This window comes from Glycine soja, chromosome 1 (assembly GCF_004193775.1).
Source record: "Glycine soja cultivar W05 chromosome 1, ASM419377v2, whole genome shotgun sequence".
Taxonomy (NCBI): Eukaryota; Viridiplantae; Streptophyta; class Magnoliopsida; order Fabales; family Fabaceae; genus Glycine; species Glycine soja.
The window spans coordinates 55,275,433-55,293,474 of record NC_041002.1 but is presented as its reverse complement, the minus strand read 5'-3'; the positions used below and the strand labels follow the sequence as shown (position 1 = coordinate 55,293,474).

The following is an 18,042-nucleotide window of genomic DNA, read 5'->3' as shown; positions in this document are numbered from 1 at the left end:
CTATTCCAATAATGCGTTCATAATTCAAAAATCCAAGGCCACATGCGATTCCGATAGTAATTTATCACTATACGATTATATGATTTGTGAGGAACAGGAACTTCTCATGCTTAATACTTTCGTTGTCTGATGGTCCTTAAGGCTAATAGTCAACAAAAAATACTATGATAATGAATGATTTCTATACACAGGAACAATGCTATTGGATTCATTCACATGATATGATCACAAAGCTACAAACATAACACGCATAAAGCGGTCACAGTCTTACAGAGTGAATGGATCAACTTTCACACAAACATATCCGATTCAATACTACAATATTGATGGACAACAATAATGTATTGGTCGTTACTTATGTACTCACGAAATCCCTAAAACCTCCGCTCCAGCCACCAACACTGAGAGAGAATACTAGGTTTAGAATTAAGAAGATTATGAACTAATTAGAAATTAAAGTGTCTTTTTAAAATATGTTAAATTAAAAAAAAATCAAATTTACAAAAAGGGTCCTAGACTTCAATTGCAAAAAATGAAAAATTAATTAGATAATATATAATGCATACTAATGTGATTTATTTTAAAGCCATCCCAAAGTAATAACCTAAAATTATTATTACCTCTGAGTTGTTTTTTTTTTTTATATAAGAAATGAATTTTAGATTAAAACTTGTTACGAAAAGGAGGAGTATAATGGTAAAGTTCTCCATCTAATATTTAGTTGGTATATACTACAAGTGTTGTTGGAACTGAATAGTAGTCAACAAATAATCAGATTCTCACATACATGATTGTATTGTACATAATCCTGATTGCAATTGCAACTAGGGTGCGAGCCATAAAAGCCGCGAATAGTGATGAAGAGAAGCTTGGATAGGTGAATGGTGCTGGTGAAGTGAGGTAGGAGCAGGAGTTGCTTTCGTTGGGCACTTAATTTACTTGGCTTTAAAGCTGATAATGCGCAGGGTGTGAGGTGAGGTTACTAGTAAACTTTGAAAGCGTGAATTCGCAGTCACTAGCCACTGGAAGACTACTCAACCGCAGCGCAACCATATACATGTATTCCCAATTGGAAAAAGTATCGTCTACTTGAGTCACAATTCAGAACCAGAAAAAACAGAGTCCCCTATCTCCCTCACTCTTAATTTGTCAACACACTGAAAAATGAAAATAATAAAGCTGATCTGTTAATAATGGACCTCCAGCGTTTGTCTCTTCTTCTGCCCAACAATTTCATGTGTCTGCAGTTTTTTTGGGCTAGCTGCTTTTGTTTCCCAACCAGCTGAATTCCGGCTTTTTACCCCATGGAACCCATGTGCGTTATATACAGTGGAAGAAGCATTAAGTCATTCACTATCGATAAATCACACGACACCTTTCAATAAATGAAAGATTAAAACCAGATGATTTACTTTTCGGGAACTATAAGAATATGTTATCTTACTAAAAACAATTTAAGTTTTATTTTTATTATTTTGAATGCTTATTGCTTAAATTATACATTTAATTTCACAGCATATTCTCTTAAAGCTTAAATTAGCCATTAAATTTCACAACATATATTCTCAGTGTCAAGAATGATTAATCCTTTTGGGTCTCTTAAATAAATTTATTTTTAAGATGGTATGCGTTTGTTTCTTTTTATCAAGGAACATGTGAACTAGCAATTTTGACATGCTGGTTCATGTTTCCGTAATTTTTTGCAATAAAAAATTAAGAAAAAAATGGATATGCGATATCCACGTAAAAAAGCAATTTGAATTTGTTGTTCTCGGCGTCACAAATTCCATTTGGAATAGAAAAATGTATTTGCTGGTTCGATTATTAGTGAAACACTTGTCCTAATCTGTATGAAACGACAAAATGATTTTGCTTGTTCAATTATTAGTGAGAAACGTGTGTGTGTGTGTGTTTTTTTTTTGTTATTATAGAATTTATTTTTTTATATATTATTTTGTTATTATAGAATTTTTTTTACGATGTGTAATTTTTTATTATATATTTTTTTCCATGCACGGCACTACGACAGCAAACTTGAAACAACAATTTGAAATTGTTACACCGGAACTGAAACATTAATTTGAAATTACTAGTCCCACTTAACATGACACATCTTCAAATTTTCAGTTTGAACCGATTTTTGGTCAAAACAGACTCATGTAATATGTTTTGAAATAAATCCATCTTAATAAAAAGTTTGTAAAAGAGATCCAAAAGGGTCTATTAACCTCTACTGAAGGCTCCGGTTAGTTTATTTATTTATCTATTTTATCATTTTTTTCCCTGTACCCATATTTTGTTAGTTATTCGTGGCTAACTGCATATATACTGGTCGTTTTGCATCAACAATTTTACAAGGTGTCCAAGAGTATGTAAAAATGTCAAATTCAACTAGTACCAAAGCAGCAACTTTACAATAAATCATGGGTTCGTCTGCAGATCAAGCCCAAATCACTGCCCGACCATGAAAAGGATTAATTGTTTTTTGTGATTAGCTAGGTTCAAGATATACAATTCAACATATATGGTAATTAAAAAGGACTTAATTGTAGGAGACATGGGTCAATCTTTTGAGACAAAAGTGTGAACCATAAAGATGTTGATGCTAGCTTATAATGATTTGTTTATTTTGCGTAGCATCATTGTGCGCGGGCTGCAGGCTGGTCCCATTGCATATTTTTAACGAGAATGAAGCGTAATCTGCTTTGTTCATTATGATTTCCACTTTTGAACTTTATAACAATATTCCATTGGATTAAAAAATTGATATTTTATCGGTTCACTAATTCGCATTTTAACCCTTAATTAGTATTTAGCTTCACCTAATAAAAAAGGGAAACCTTTTTAGGCTTATTATTAGCGAGTACTTCAGAAAAAAATCAACAAAGAAACTAAGGGAAGGGATGAAATAGGATATATGGTTTTGCAGTTTCCACCAAACTGCATTACTACGTAGGAACTAATTGGACATGTGAACTAATTTCGACAAGGATTATGAATTTGCTAGTTGCTTAACATGGTTCAATTTTGTCGTGTGGATAATATACCTCGCTTAACCATCATGTCAGGGAAGGTATCTTCACGACAATTCATTAGTGCATTTACAGATTGAATGGAATAAGCACAACAATCCAATTGAACCACTGACAAAATGTTGCAACTTGCTGCTAACAAGTGTTAAAGCAACTTCTTCGCTGCCATAAGAGAACGCAAAATCATATTCTGTAAAATGTGAAACTTTGGTTTTATCATATGCCAAAGTTAATTTGATTATTTTTGGGATCCTTTCCTTCCCCATCAAGAATTCCAACTTCTAATTAAAATATTGTCTATCCACTTGAGCTATTAAACTATGAAAATTAGGTAAACAACTTCCTTATCTGAATGCTGAACTATATATATGTATGTGCACATAAATTCATAAACACTAACCCAATTTTGTGCCCTCTCTATTGATACTTAATTACTATTATATTTTTTCGGTCACGTGCAACTTTTCGAATATAATTAATGTCTAAAGGGGGAAAAAAGATAATAACTTGGCAGTGGCATACGAGGAAACAAATATCCACCTATCAACATATCTCCTAGAAGAAATTGGCTATCTCTGTTTCTTTGGTTTACGGTTGTTAATGCTCTCGTGAAAATATGGTTTTTAGATAAGACCTTTCACTTTAACTCTTTCAGTAACGTGACTACAATGAGATAAAATGAAATCTTCCACGTATTGACTCAATCAAGCTATAGATCGATCATGCAGTCTAGGAAAATATTTATCTTCTACTTTACTTTTCTTTCAGTTAGAAAAAGACAAGGCTGAATAATAATGGAGAAGAGGCAGCAGGGTGCACTAAAATGATGAACCTGTTTTGTGTACGTGCACACAGGAAAGACATGAGAGACAACAGAAGGTGCTCACGTGAAGCTGGTCCACCCCCATAGATGATCCATGATCCAGAATACACTTAAAACTACAACTCACAACACATGTCTGTGCACTTAAAGCACTGTGTAAATATTTTCACAAAACCAGTCATATCACATTTGCTTTCCAAAAGGGCAGGATTGAGTGGACATTTTTTTTTTTAATTTTCATAATGTTTTCTAACTTAATAATGTTTAATAATATATTAAATTAATACTATAATTTAATATTTTTTATAACTATTACGTAACTGTTTTAGTTTAAAATTTTTAAAAAAATTATCTTCCATTTCATTTTCCTCCAAAACTTCATTTTGTATTTTAAGAACGTAGTAGAAACAAATATCCACAGTGTAAAAAAGTGAAGGCAAAGAAAAGGGAATGAAAGATAAAGGGAAAGAAGAAGAAGAAAAAAAAAGAAGAAAACATCACATATTATTTAGCCACAAAGTTATAAAGAATTCACGTGACTGAAAGAAATCCTATGTCTTTGTTTACTTTAATTAATATTTATTTTTAGGGGTTACATCTACATTCTCCATCTCATCACGCATTAAACGAGGATGAGACAGGTGTCGGGTTTAGGCAAGGAATTCATTCAACTCACAGATGTTAGTAAGATGTACTTTTAGGTATTTTGCAAATAAATGCATGGGCTTCGATTTTTATTTCCAAATGTATGGTTTATGTAAGGGGTGTGTAAAAAAATGGTTCAAACCGAACCGGATTATAATCAAAGTGAAACCGAGTTTATTTTTATTTGAACTAGTTTGAAAAAAAAATAACTACTATTTTAGAATCCACCTGAATCAAATTTTTTTTATTTAAAAAAATAGTTTAAAAATCAATTCAATTTAGAACAAATTTTTTGAATTAATTAGACTATTTGAATATGAAATCAAACCGATTAAAATGATTTGAAATCAGTTAGATTTAATTTTTTTAACAAATCAATTTTTGCGCACCCCTAATGTTAGGGGAGTGTTAAGTGGTCAAACAAAGACTAATCACATGGGAGAACTTCATGTTGGATGATTAGGGTGGTCCATAGGTTGAAACAATGCACATATATGCAAAAATAGGTGATTAATTTGGGAGTAAGAATTTTGGAACGAGTCTAAGCAAAGAAATCAAGGTGTGGATTTTTTTTCTTCCTTCGAGACAATCTCTTTGAAGTATAGTTAGACACTAAATATTACGAGCATATCTCTTATTGATAATTTGAACATTATTTTATCACATACCATTATATGTCACACCTTATCCCATATTATTGACCACGAAGGACACTAGAAAATATTGGAGTGAACTTAGTATAAAAAGAGGTGGGAATAACAAATCCAATCAAGTAATGAGTATTGGGCTCCTTTTCCAACAAGCATTATGTTGATACCAGGACCAGTTTATCCGTTTGTGCCCAAGACTAAAAAAAGCATAAGGACCTAAAAGAAAATACAAGGAAGAAAACCTACTGAGCAATAGGCATGCTAGAAATGTTCTTGACCAAAAACAAAAGAAAAGAGGCTTATTTGTCACAACAAATACACAAATGGCCTGCAACACAATTACACAAAAATCTAACAAGTCATTTGCGTTTCAATAGGAAATTGTTGATGTTCATTCAAGCAAAAGTGTCGTCCACCATAGCATACCATACTCCATATCTAATGTAATGTAGGTGTAAAAATTATTAATTATGCCGAGAAGCAAATAAAAAGATTATCAGCAAGAAGGCTTAGAGCTTTAGGATTAGAGGGTAAGAAAGCATGGTGGTCAGAACGAGCGAAGGAATGAACGAACACGTACATCATCCAAATATGAGATCAATGTGGGGAGGGTGAACCATACATACATCACATGTGAGACAAGTTATTTTATTATGCTTATTATGTATTAATTTGATCATTTTGATGTTTCAATTAATATGTGTTGATTTTAGTTTTACGTCTGGATCACTGAATGACCTATAATAACATACGTAGGCAGTCCCTTAAACTAAATGCAACTCATAAATTTTTCAAGGAAATAAAGTTATAGCTTTGACGTCATTTATAACTTTTGACTTAATTAGTTAGGCTTGATCCAAGAAAGTAAAAGCTAAATAATCGATTTAATTGAAACCTCAAAATATCAAATCGAGTTATATCAAAGTTAATATTATATTTAGACTGATCCAAATTTATTTTTTTAATACTTAAAACCTAATTCAAATTAACAACCTCCCACACGTATAATAAATAAATAGGTAAACACACCCAATGATATAAACCATGTATTTTTTAAAGAAACCTACAGATGAAGTAGATTTATTATTGACTGTAAAGGTTTGGAACAGGATCCTGTAAAAAAATGGTTTGGTGCAAGATTATTTGAGATCGTATAGATTTTTATACAAAGCTGATTTATGATTTTTTTTTATTTATACTTTAACACTTCGTTTAATTAAGGTGGACCAAAAAAGAAAAAAAGAAAAATTTCTTTATATTATTTGTAAAAATTAAAGGAAGAAAATATTGTTTTTCTTTATCTTTTTCATTTGAAGGGGGGAAAATGAGAGAAAAGAAAGTATCATAAATTAAAGACACATATATGCTTTATAAAGAAGCTTGTTTGCAATAATAAATTTTGAAAAAAAGATTTTTCCCTCTTCCTTTGGTCACTTTTTTTCTCATGATAGGGAAGGAAAATTTAGGATAAGACTTATGCTCAGAATTTTCTTTTTCAAACTCGAGAAAAAATTAATCTATTTTTTCTTCTATTCGCTCTTTTCTTGGTTTAATTTACATGCAGCTAAATAATTCACGTAAAGGAGAACAAAATTAATAACTTTTTAAGTAGCACGTACTGTGATACTAACAAATTTGTGCAGCTTAAAAATCAGCATGCTTTTTACATATATATAAAATTCCGTTCACACCATACATCTCTGGAAATGTGACATAAACTCGACTTTAAAACATGAAGAAAGAGTCATATGTACATATCATCGTATCGTAATATATAAGATGAAGAGTGAAAGAGGCTAAAAGCACAAAAGTAAATGGTGTAAATTATAAGCAACCTATAGAGAGTCAAAGTTATAAGAGTTTTATGTATTATCATTCTTCTATATATTGTTATATAATGATCACTAGGCTGATTAGTTTATGGATTTTGCTAACATTAATTTTAAAACTAGTTTTTAAGTAAAAGTAAAAGATTTTCATCAAAAATATATTTATTACATTGAAAAATATAAAAAGTATATTGTTAGAGTTGGTGATATGAATAAACTTGACACAGCCTAAAATGATTGCAGTGCAATCAAATTAGTAAAGAAATATTTTTGAGATTTTTTTTGTAGACCTTTATACTTTTGGGCTAGGATTTTATATGCACCAGTATAATAGTGTTGCAATCACTCTCTTGGTAACTCCCTTACCAATTTTTTATATAATGAAATTCCTTTTTTCGTGATTTTTTTTTCTATCAAGAGTTTTCTGCATTAAATATATGTGTTTATTTTTTTTGTTTTGTCTCCATTGTGCATTATTTCTAGTAAGTATAAAAAAATAACTTAATATTAACTTTTAAGTACTGATATTAATAAAACCTTTAATGCAGTAACTTTTGTTTTATATGTTACTACAAATTAAAATATAACTAATTTTTTTTTAGTCATTATAGATATAAAGAACTTTGTTATTAGTCTCTACTTTTATTTCTCTAACTTTCTACAAAGTATTTAATTTTGTTTATAATTATACGATTACGATGGAGACTTGAACAAGTGACAGTGAATATTGCAGCCTAGTAGGGGTAAAAAGCAAAAAGTTAAAAAATGAAAAAGAAAAAGATTAAGGGAAACATAGTTAATTTTTTTAATTATAAAAAACTAGCCTTTTTAAAAATTAAGCTCAAGAATTTAAGTAACTTATGATTTATCATATCTCTAATATGTTTCTTACACGAGAATTGGTTTGAAGCATCAAGAATTTAGAATAATGAAAACTGTAAAGATTAAGTGAAATATGATTTCGCTTATTTTAAATAAATAATTAAGTATTTGTACCAAGTATCAACTTTTTTTATTTATTTAAAACAAATGAATAATAATTTTATAAACTTAAACATACTAAGGGTGCATTAAGTTGTCAACTTCTTGAATCATAGACTGAATGACAATGTGGGGATTAAATTTAAGTCAATTCATGAATGTCTGAAACTAAATTAAAAACCTTAGCAGTAGAACAACAAAACATAAAATTAAGGAAACGTCAAGGATAAATTTTAAAAATGTTAATTACACACTTGCAAAAAAAAAAAACTTCACAATGAGTAGTGTTATCGAATATTCTTTTCTCTTTTCTTTTTATATTATAAAATGAAGTTATGAGTGATATTATCCATTTAAAAAATAAACCATGGAATGCATTTCATGAACTTAAGCCCGTTGCGCTGAAAAAACGAGGGAAAGCTTGCAAATGAATGACATGATAACATCATAGCATAGGTACTAACTACTACTGAACACGACAATGCCGTGAATATCCGCACATCTTTGTTTGGGCCCAAACTTGAAACTTCGCCGCGTCCTTACGTTGTTGTGCAAGGCAAGGCCACCCTGTCACAACTTTGTTATTTACAAATTTCAACGAGGAGCAACTTTTGTCTATGTTCTATTCTATGCTATATATTAAACTTTAAAACAGTCCCAGTATTCATCCATCCTTTCCAAAACTGAACCTTTTTTATTGTCTGTCATGGGAGAAGAGGTGTCTAACAAAACCGAACCAGAGGACTCTGTTCCTAAAGAGCATAATTCCTCTGTTCAGGAAACAGAATTAGAGAAACCTGAACCTCCAAACGACAAGGTCACTCCTCCTTCTCCAGCTGCTGCTCAAGGTGAGTCTCTCACTCTGTTGATCCTGCAAGGAAAATTAAAATATGAATGGTTTAGTAAGCTTGACAACAAGAAACTCTGTTGATGCATGCCTTTCTTTTTTCTCTTCTGGTTATTCAAATTGTAAAGATCGGAAGATATAGGACTGACCCAGTGGTTGGGGAAGGGTGAAGAGAGAAGGGAGGAGTGAGAGAGGTCGCGGGTTTGAATCCCCATCAACGTTTCTAACAAAAGTATCAAACTAACAAACTAACATTTGTCTATAAAAAATAAAATCAAATGGTAAAAACGGCTTCTTTCTAGTGTTTTCATAAACTCTACTTCGTGGTTATCACGTAGTTTGAAAAGCAAAATTGACGATCATAAAACTTTCTCTTTTGTTTCTTTTCTTTCTTGCCTTTTCTCTTTATTTAGACGTGTTTGGTTCCAAGTTAGTAAAATTTTGAAGAAGAATTTCTTTGATTCAGAAATTGTTTGTTGCATATACTTCTTTTCTTGTTTAGTTAGTTTTTCATTGCATGTTATATATTTCTTTATTATTCGAAACCAAATTCTTCAGTCATCACTTATGTTCACAAAACAGAGGTTCCTCTGTTTCTTTTCTTTTAAACCTGTGATTTTAACTGTTTTGATTTTCTTTTTTACGGTTTCATGTTTGAGTATGTTTTTTGCTTTGTGATTTTGGTTGCCATATAAGCTTTTTTTCCCCTCGGAATCAACTTCAAGATTTCTTTGGTGTTTTCAATCCTACGATAAAGGCAGTTAATTCTTGCTTTCAAGGGACTCGTAACTCTATTTATTTTTCGTGGTAGAGTATTCTAAAGTCTAAAGTTGGAAAACTGAAAAGAACTTGAAGGCTAATTTATTTATTGGCAGATTTTTTATTTCCTTTGATAGTTGGATTAGTTAATGTAGCATTTCTGGTTTAGACTTTTTGAAGCAGTACATATTTACTTCGTGTACTTCTATTGCTTCTATTATATACTTTGATATGTGTGTGGTAATTTAGATAATTAGATTAAACTTCATGTGGCAAAAAAATTAAGGTCACTTACGTTTGGTCTGAGTGTTTATATTCTGTTTTGATTTTTTGAAAATAATTTTTATTTTTAAATTTTCAACATTTAGAAAATATATATCGAGAAGAAAATACTACAAGATACTACCTTAAAAATAAAAGCAGAAAATAGTCAAATCAATCGTCACCTATATTTAATGATCATTTAAGCAACGTGAATGAATTCGACTGATATCTTAGGCAGTATAATTGCTACACTGACATGAATGGAGAAGTATTTGCATTAGGCATGCAAGAATTTGTATACTCTATGCTACTCCTATTCACTTCTTTTTCATGTTTCTCATAGAGGTTGCAGATCATGCTAGTAAAAAGGACACAGAGGAGTCACTTGACAAAGGTCATTCTCTAAAAATCTAGTATAAAATTATTGAATACTCAAGAGATAGGTAATATTTTTTTTATTGTTTCACCAGATGCTATGCTTGCAAGAGTTGTAACAGAGAAAAGGTTGGCTTTAGTTAAAGCATGGGAAGAAAGTGAAAAGACAAAAGCAGAGAACAGGCAAGTGCTCATCTCATAGTTTGTTAAATACCCTAAGAATATAAACCATGTATGTTCTGAGAGCTTTGACACGAGGCTATGTGCTAGAGATTTATAATCTAGAGCTTTGGCTCAGCTAGTTTAGTTGAAAACTTACCCATTTAGTTGGCTGTAATTTTGATCAAGATGAATATGTTTTAGTCTTGTACAAGTGTCAATATTAATTATTATCAATACTGAAAACTGAGTTTGATGAAAGTAAAATTATCATATAGGGCATACAAGAGACTCTCTGCTGTTGGATTTTGGGAGGATAGCAAGAAAGCATCAGTAGAGGCACAACTCAAGAAAATCGAGGTGATCATTTTCTGCATGAACACTGTGATTGTTAGCTAACCGTGACAATTGGCAAGAGAATTAGATCTTCTTTGTAACTAGATTTGTGTTCAATTAATGCATCTATATGACTGGTTTTATAAATTATCACTTATTTGACCTGTATGTTGCTTTAAAAAAATTGCTTTTATCAGGAAAACTTGGAAAAAAAGAAGGCCGAATATGTTGAGAAAATGAAGAATAAAGTTGCTAAAATCCACCTGTTAGCAGAAGAGAAAAGAGCAGTTGTTGAGGCTCAGAAGAGGGAAGAATTTATCGACTTAGAGGAGACAGCTTCAAAGTTTCGTAGCCGTGGAGATACGCCAAGGAGATTCTTTGCATGCTTTAGTGGCTAGGCTTTTACTATCCAAATTCTCACTGGATTGGTTATATGTTTTCACATATACAATTAAATTTTGCTTGGTGTGTTGTTTTTTCCTATATACTATTTAAATCAAATCTCAGCAGTTGATTTGAAGTGCATGGATTTCTGTATAAATAAGTGAAGAAATTGTCTCGACATACTTACATTTTTTTCTCGTTTAACTATAACTATTCTCTTGCCTTCCAAACTTTATCTTTAAATAATTGCATTTAAACATTACACACACACCGGCGGATACACTTTAAGCCTTGTGGAAGCAATTGTTCCCACAAGATCTTTCTTCACTCAATTATATTTAACAATTTCTTTTTCTCCAATAAAAAAAATGGTGATGTCCCCATAAAACATTTAAAAAAATGAATGTAGAAAATTATAAAAGATAAAGAGAGAATAATATTAATTTTAACATTTTATTCTTCCAAGTATAAAGAGAGACTAAGATTAGTTTTAGTCTCTCTAATTTTAAAATGTATCATTTTGAATTCTAAAAATAGTTTAAATAGTGTTTTATAAGTGCTATCTAAACGCTATTAGACAATATTTTCAAATCAAAAGTGACGCATTTTATTAAAATCAAATTTTAAAAAAAATTGGAGAGAACAATTTTTTTAAAAAGGGAACAGATACCTTCAACAAAGAACTCCAGACATGAAAGATCCCTCTTATCTCTTACATAACATAATTCCAGACTCGTGAACAGGATTTGAGGCTAACTCTAATCTTGTTACATAATTTTCAATCAGCTTGAGAACCTTAGAATGAGCCAGTAGTAGGATGTGTTCTACTCTATCTGCACAAAACATTCTTCTTTACTTGAAATAAATATCTTTGCTTCAAATTCATTTTGTGTCTATTTGCACCCTTTTCTATTAATTGTTCACACTCTAAGAAACCAAGAAGACTCTCCGCCTTAATTATCCGGGCTCAAGAAAAAGGTTCATTCTGAAACAAAGAGCCCTGTATCCATTGAAAAAGGTTTTACATCACACTGTTTGTGAATGCCTACTAGTGCGGGACCTTTTGTTTGCTTGCTTATTTAATCTTATGAATTGTGTTTTTGACTGTTAGTTGACCGTGGATGGTGAGTTTTACCATAAATCATGTTTTCACTGTACTCATGGAGGATGCTTCCTTACCCCTTCATCCTATGGCTTTTCGTAGTTGTTTAAGGAGAAATGTAGCTATAATCATCTCTTCAAGAAAACTTCCATAAGGAAAAAATGCAATGCAACAATCATATCCATAGTTTACCCACATAGAACAAGACACTACCCTGCCTAGGAGCTTCACTTGTGTCGTTGTATGATTTCTTTGAGGATACTCTTCAATTCCATTACTTTCACTCAAGTTCCCCATTGATTATGTGGTGGCTTTTTGTTACAGACATTCCCGCAGAAAGTGCTGTGTATTTCATCGTCGATAATAGAAGGAACATGGATTTGTTCTTTGGGGACATGCACGTTGATATCTTGATGCCAGTGACTTCAAATGTACTTCATTCTTTAGAATGTTTCCTATCCCACTGCACGGATCAAATTAAAAAGTTTAGTTCATACTACTATATTTAACTGTTGCCAATCTCTGAACATCCTAAATTTGGTTCACTAATAAACTTTGCTCAAGTAAATTCCACTCCACCCTCTTGATGTTTCCTTAAAAGGCAGCGTCACCCTAAACCTGTTCGAAAATACACTTCACTCTTTGATCTACGAAAAATGGAAGTATACTTCACTCTTTTTGGCTTAGCGACTCATACGAAATGCCGGAGAACACTGGTAGAACACTCTAGGTTTTCATTTGTCCAAACTCTCAAATAAAAAAATAAAAAAATAAAAACAGATTTTATGCCATACACATGTTACTGCATTTCTTAAAATTCGCGAACGAAGCACTGAAGCGCACACCACTGCAACCCCATGTCATTTTTAGCCATTTAAGAATATATACCGCAATTAACTGCCTGTAATATTTCATTAATCCTCCTAATCTACTGTAGTGTTAAGCATGAGTTAAGCAACTGAAGAGAGTCTGAATGAAGAAAGGGATGAAAACTACTTTTAAAAGGTTTGAAGGACGAGACTTTTGTAAAGGACCAAGTCCAATGGTTTGAAAAGTGACGTAGCTGGGCTAGAACAAGGACGGTAGTTGCTGAAATAGTTGATAATAATTGATACATTTGATGGAGGAAAAAGTGCTGGAGGAAATGAAACAGCTGCTAAAAACGAAAACTTCTTGTAAAAAGTTGAAGTATCACTTTTGCTACATGTAGCAATAGATCATTTTTGCGCATTAAAAGGTGAAAATGAGTCAAACTTCAGCTATGCAATATGCATTTGACTCTTTGTATATGTATAAAAAGTAGCAATAGGTGATAACATCCAATTAGGCTGAGCAATAAACCCCAAATGATGAACCTCGTCAATATTTTTCACTCTGCTAATTGACCGTGTTCGCTAACATGGTTCGCCATCTGCCCTTTTGTTTAGTCTTTAGAAAAATCACCAGAAGATGGATTCTGACCATCCTTGCCCTTTTGCTTTAGAAGCCTAGATAGAAGGAATGACCTGAATTTGCAATGGCCACCGTTTCCATCCTATTGGGTACATCCATAACAGAAGCAGTATGCTAATACAATAAAAAGGCCATATCCATCTGAAAGACATGAAGACATTCTAACAGCATGTTTTATGTCAACAAATGAGCCATGTGAATTCATTCACCACTTGCCACGAGTTCCTTAAGTCAGGAATTGTTTACTTTAAGTTCTGAAAAAGCTCCGGAAGATGGGCATTAGTCAGCTTGGTCCTCTTAGTGATTTCATTTTTCTTCTTCTTAGGTTTAGGCTTGGATGAAATGCCTTCCATTTGCGCTGCACTCCTCCTCTTTGCAGTGTTGGTAGCAGGCTTCATTCCATTTTTTTGTAGATCCCTCTCTATGTCAATCATATCACGAGGCAATTCAATCCCCCGAAAAAGCTGCTTTAGGTCATCATCCACCTTAATGGGCACTTTAGGATCGTTCGGGTAGGCAATGTCCTCTTGAGAGTCAAAGTTGGATAACAGCCAAATCTCCCTTGCAGCTTTCAAAGCCTAGAAACCAATAACTTTATAATGTCTTCTTCCAAGAGAAACCAATTATTTAACTAAATTTTGACTCTTCACTACCTCTAAAAACAATCACCTCTCACCACAAGTCATCTGAGTATTAGATGTTACAGATCAAATTTGTCAAGTAGTTCTATTCTTAGCATATTTCAAATTTTCAATAAAAACATACTAAAGCAGTTCACTCTTGTATTAATATCTCAGTATCATGTAAACCTCTATGCAGCAGAGATACAAAGAGAATGGTCTATCAAAGAAAAAGAAAAAGACAGGGACAAAACAAAATAAGGCAAGTGAAGGAGACAGAAAGACTAAAAACTGTGAAAGTGTGAACTGTGAACTGTATTTGAACACTCCACCTTTCAACCATGCCATCACTTTCAAATTAAGATACTCAAAATTTGAAGTATGAAAAGTAGACAAAACTTTTGAACCTATTTAGACCTAGCATAACTTCATGTAGGATTTAAGGTTTGTGTAAATTAGAAAGAATGTTACTTTGAATAACTTCTTAGCTTTTTCATGACATCCATAATATGAACCTGCCTTGCATGAAAAATCCAAACATTCAAGTATAATTTTAAAATAAATGAAGAAACAAATGAGACAAACTATTTAGAATGTGCTTGAAAGCACAAATAAAGGGTCCAAAATACACTTGGACTTACCCTTTTTCTTGAAGGAGCTAAGACCACAAGTAGGCATAACTAGTTTTTAAACTAATTTTTACTTATACTGTTTTCTTTGTCCCCTGAAATATTTGATTTTTATATTCATCCATGGTATTGCCAATAACATTTGATTAGTTGAGCTTCTGTCATACTGATTCGTGATTTTAGCACACATGATTCTTCCAAAAATTAACTATGCACATGAAGAAATCAAATCTGTAAGATATCAATAGTTGCTCAAAGAGCCCAAGGCAATGTGAGAGTTGAACATATATATCTATAATCAAAATTCCACCAATGTTACCGAAAAATGAATGCCAAGAAATTTTCATTTTCATGCAAAACAATTAACTAAAAGAAATAATTTACCTGCAAGTCTTCCATCACATTTGGGTAAGAATCTTTTAGGTCAACCACAGCAATGCCCTCTGGAAACTTACGTACCAGGAAAAGCAGCTGATTTTTGTCCCTAACGGCATGCTTCGACTATAGACCAAAAGCAATGTCAATGTCACAAACCAAACTAGGAGCATAAAAATGAACACATAAAGGTGTACTTACAGTACACATATATGCCTCCATAAAAGTTACCTTGTAAGAGAATCTTTCCCCATCATATTTTACTTTTGGGTTTTTCCTCATACTCTCGAAAACATCTTTATTAGCCCTCATGTCCACGTAACACGCTTCATTTATTTGCTCTATCGTTAAAGCCTTCCGGGTCTGTAAAGCAAACACTAAGCATCAATGACACTCACTAGCTACAATTCAGAATGATCGTCAGGAACAAAATAACTTACAGAAGGCTAAAAGCAAAGCATATATTATACATCATGCTTTTCCTAATCAGCAACATAATATTAATATTAAACCTTTTGTTTATCTTATATAGAAACCACAGGTATAGGTTCTGAGTATAACCCACTTGTATACTCATTACTCAGAGACTAAAAATTAAGTTAGAACAACTCCATGCCAATTAATCCACGCCCTCGATAATAAACACTCATAAACCATAACACAAGGATTTGTGATAATGGAATGGAAGAATTATTATATTATATATACCTCAAATAGGAGATCAATAACACGCTTCATCTGAGCCCCAACAGGGGCTTTGCGTATGCTATTAACATGCTGGAGCCTTTCGGTATCGTTAGAGAATTTAATAGGAGCTGAAGTTCTTCCATTTTGTGAAGCAGGGGCACTCTTCTCTGGCTGCCTCTTAAACCTGTTTTGCTTTTCCTGAAACGCCATCTGACATAAACAAAAAAACAAGAATCGCAGCACAAGGATTTACTCTCAGATTTGCAAATCGATCAACACCGCTAATATTTGTATCTATTCTTCTTTTCCTATTATTTGGGGAAAATACATAATCGGTGTATATCTTATTGTTTCTCGATCCAAATTGGAAAACGAATCGAAGAGGTGGTTTTGAATTTCGTAAAGTAAAAAAGGAAGATTGAAAAGATGCAGCAATCGGGGAATATGTGATCGCAGCGAATTAAATGGAATTGTGAGGGAGAAAGAGAAGATGACCGTGACAGACAGGTATTTCTCCTCCAGAGGGCAGAAGGAGACTACTTTTTATTTCGGCACATGCGCAGCGTACGCACCGTCATACCCCTACACTACCATGTTAAATACGGTTTTGATTTTTGAATATTGAAGGATTTCTTTTTTTTTTTTTTGGTAAAAAAGATGGCCAAGAGCCAATTGAAGGTTTTTATTTAAAAGCGTAGTATTTAATATTATTAATTACTAATTAGTGTATCAATTAGCATGGATTCGTGATTATTAATGGGAAATTAGTTATATTTTTTTAAAAAAGATTGAATTCAAGGAATTAAAAAATTACTAAAATATATTTTTCATTATCATAAATATAATAATATTTAAAATCTCTTATTCCAAAAAATATAATAATTGTTTTGTCCCTGACAAAATTGATAGACCATGTTTCACATCTCGTATTCCTATTAGAAATTATAATCAAACTAACTTCTATCTTTTTTATCTTTTAAAAATGTGTCATCGAGTCGATTGGTGCACACGGGAAGCGGACAACCGATCGACCTAACCCAATGTTCAATTAAGAGATTTTTAACCGTATCAACTTAAATATACACTATTAGAGCTGAAATTATCGACACTTCGTACGCCTAGGAACTCAAATATATTATGTGCGACTCCTGGACTGATAATGAGTCATTTGCAGTTTTACAGTTGACAAGAGACGCGTAACGAACAAATATCACCAGAGAAAGATGAAAAAGACTTTGAAAAGAATTAAAGAATACTTGAAATTATCGTATTCCATAATTAGATGTTAAATTCTTATATTTGTCAAAAGATGTCTTCATTAATCAAAAACAAAAGTTGAGAATTCGAAGACGATAAGATGTCATCTTAATCTCAACTATAAATAATGTTATTCATCATTTAGTGGATGTTATTTTTAAAACTCCACTTGCACACGAGTATATCCAAACTTATAATTTTTAATATAGATTTCCAAAAAAAATTGCGGGTTAAAGAACTGCAAAAAAACCACCACAAATTTTTTATCCCTTTCTTCATATTCTTCAAATCCCATTAAACCATAAGCCCAACAAATCCCAGAAATAACCACAACCACCTTCCTCATCCCTGTCATCGCCACCTTCATCGTTATGAGGTCACAAACCCACACCCAAACAGCAACCCCCCTCACTATTGTGCGTGCCATCACCACCATAGCCTCGACCATTGCGACACCAATCACCCTACTCCATCTTCTCCGCATCGCACAGGCACAGGCACCGGCACCTGAACCACCTCCTCCACCCTGCATGTGTCGCACCAACTAGCACCATCACCATGTGCAGGAGCCACCCTCCATGCTGTCACCGCGTGCTGCCAACCTCGACCCCAACCCCTAAGGCTTCGTGAGCGCGCGTGTTTGTTGTGGCTCTTCGAGTTCGTTCTCAACCACAAAGCTATGAAGCACCAACACCGACACGGATATCAGACACGACACGGACACGAACACGTGGACACCTGTAATGTCTAAAATATAGAACGTAGTACAGGTGTCGTGTCGATGTCGGACACTGACACGGACGCGTGTCGGACACCGAACACGATAAGGGACTGGA

At 32.8% G+C, this 18,042-nt stretch overlaps 2 protein-coding genes across 4 annotated transcripts; one reads left to right on the top strand and one right to left on the bottom strand.

Moving 5' to 3' along the window:
* Positions 1-8,367: 8,367 nt before the first annotated feature.
* Positions 8,368-11,288, top strand: LOC114424546 (remorin 1.4-like). 2 transcript variants are annotated; one of them, XM_028391411.1, is made up of 5 exons: positions 8,368-8,808; positions 10,183-10,224; positions 10,301-10,388; positions 10,643-10,724; positions 10,898-11,288. In XM_028391411.1, exons 1-5 carry the CDS (start codon positions 8,667-8,669, stop codon positions 11,096-11,098), a joined length of 555 nt encoding a protein of 184 aa, XP_028247212.1. In that variant the 5' UTR covers positions 8,368-8,666; the 3' UTR covers positions 11,099-11,288. The 2 variants fall into 2 exon arrangements, with proteins under 2 accessions (XP_028247212.1, XP_028247207.1); XM_028391406.1 differs by having other exon boundaries at positions 8,375-8,808; positions 10,174-10,224.
* A 2,034-nt stretch (positions 11,289-13,322) lies between these two features.
* LOC114424531 (transcription initiation factor IIE subunit beta-like) lies at positions 13,323-16,534 on the bottom strand. 2 transcript variants are annotated; one of them, XM_028391391.1, is made up of 5 exons: positions 16,445-16,534; positions 15,971-16,159; positions 15,494-15,625; positions 15,272-15,388; positions 13,323-14,216 (listed from the first exon to the last, which is right to left on the bottom strand). In XM_028391391.1, the coding sequence occupies exons 2-5, from the start codon at positions 16,157-16,159 to the stop codon at positions 13,881-13,883; spliced, it is 774 nt and encodes a 257-aa protein (XP_028247192.1). In that variant the 5' UTR covers positions 16,445-16,534; the 3' UTR covers positions 13,323-13,880. The 2 variants fall into 2 exon arrangements, with proteins under 2 accessions (XP_028247192.1, XP_028247199.1); XM_028391398.1 differs by having other exon boundaries at positions 16,455-16,510.
* Between the last annotated feature and the right edge of the window lie 1,508 nt (positions 16,535-18,042).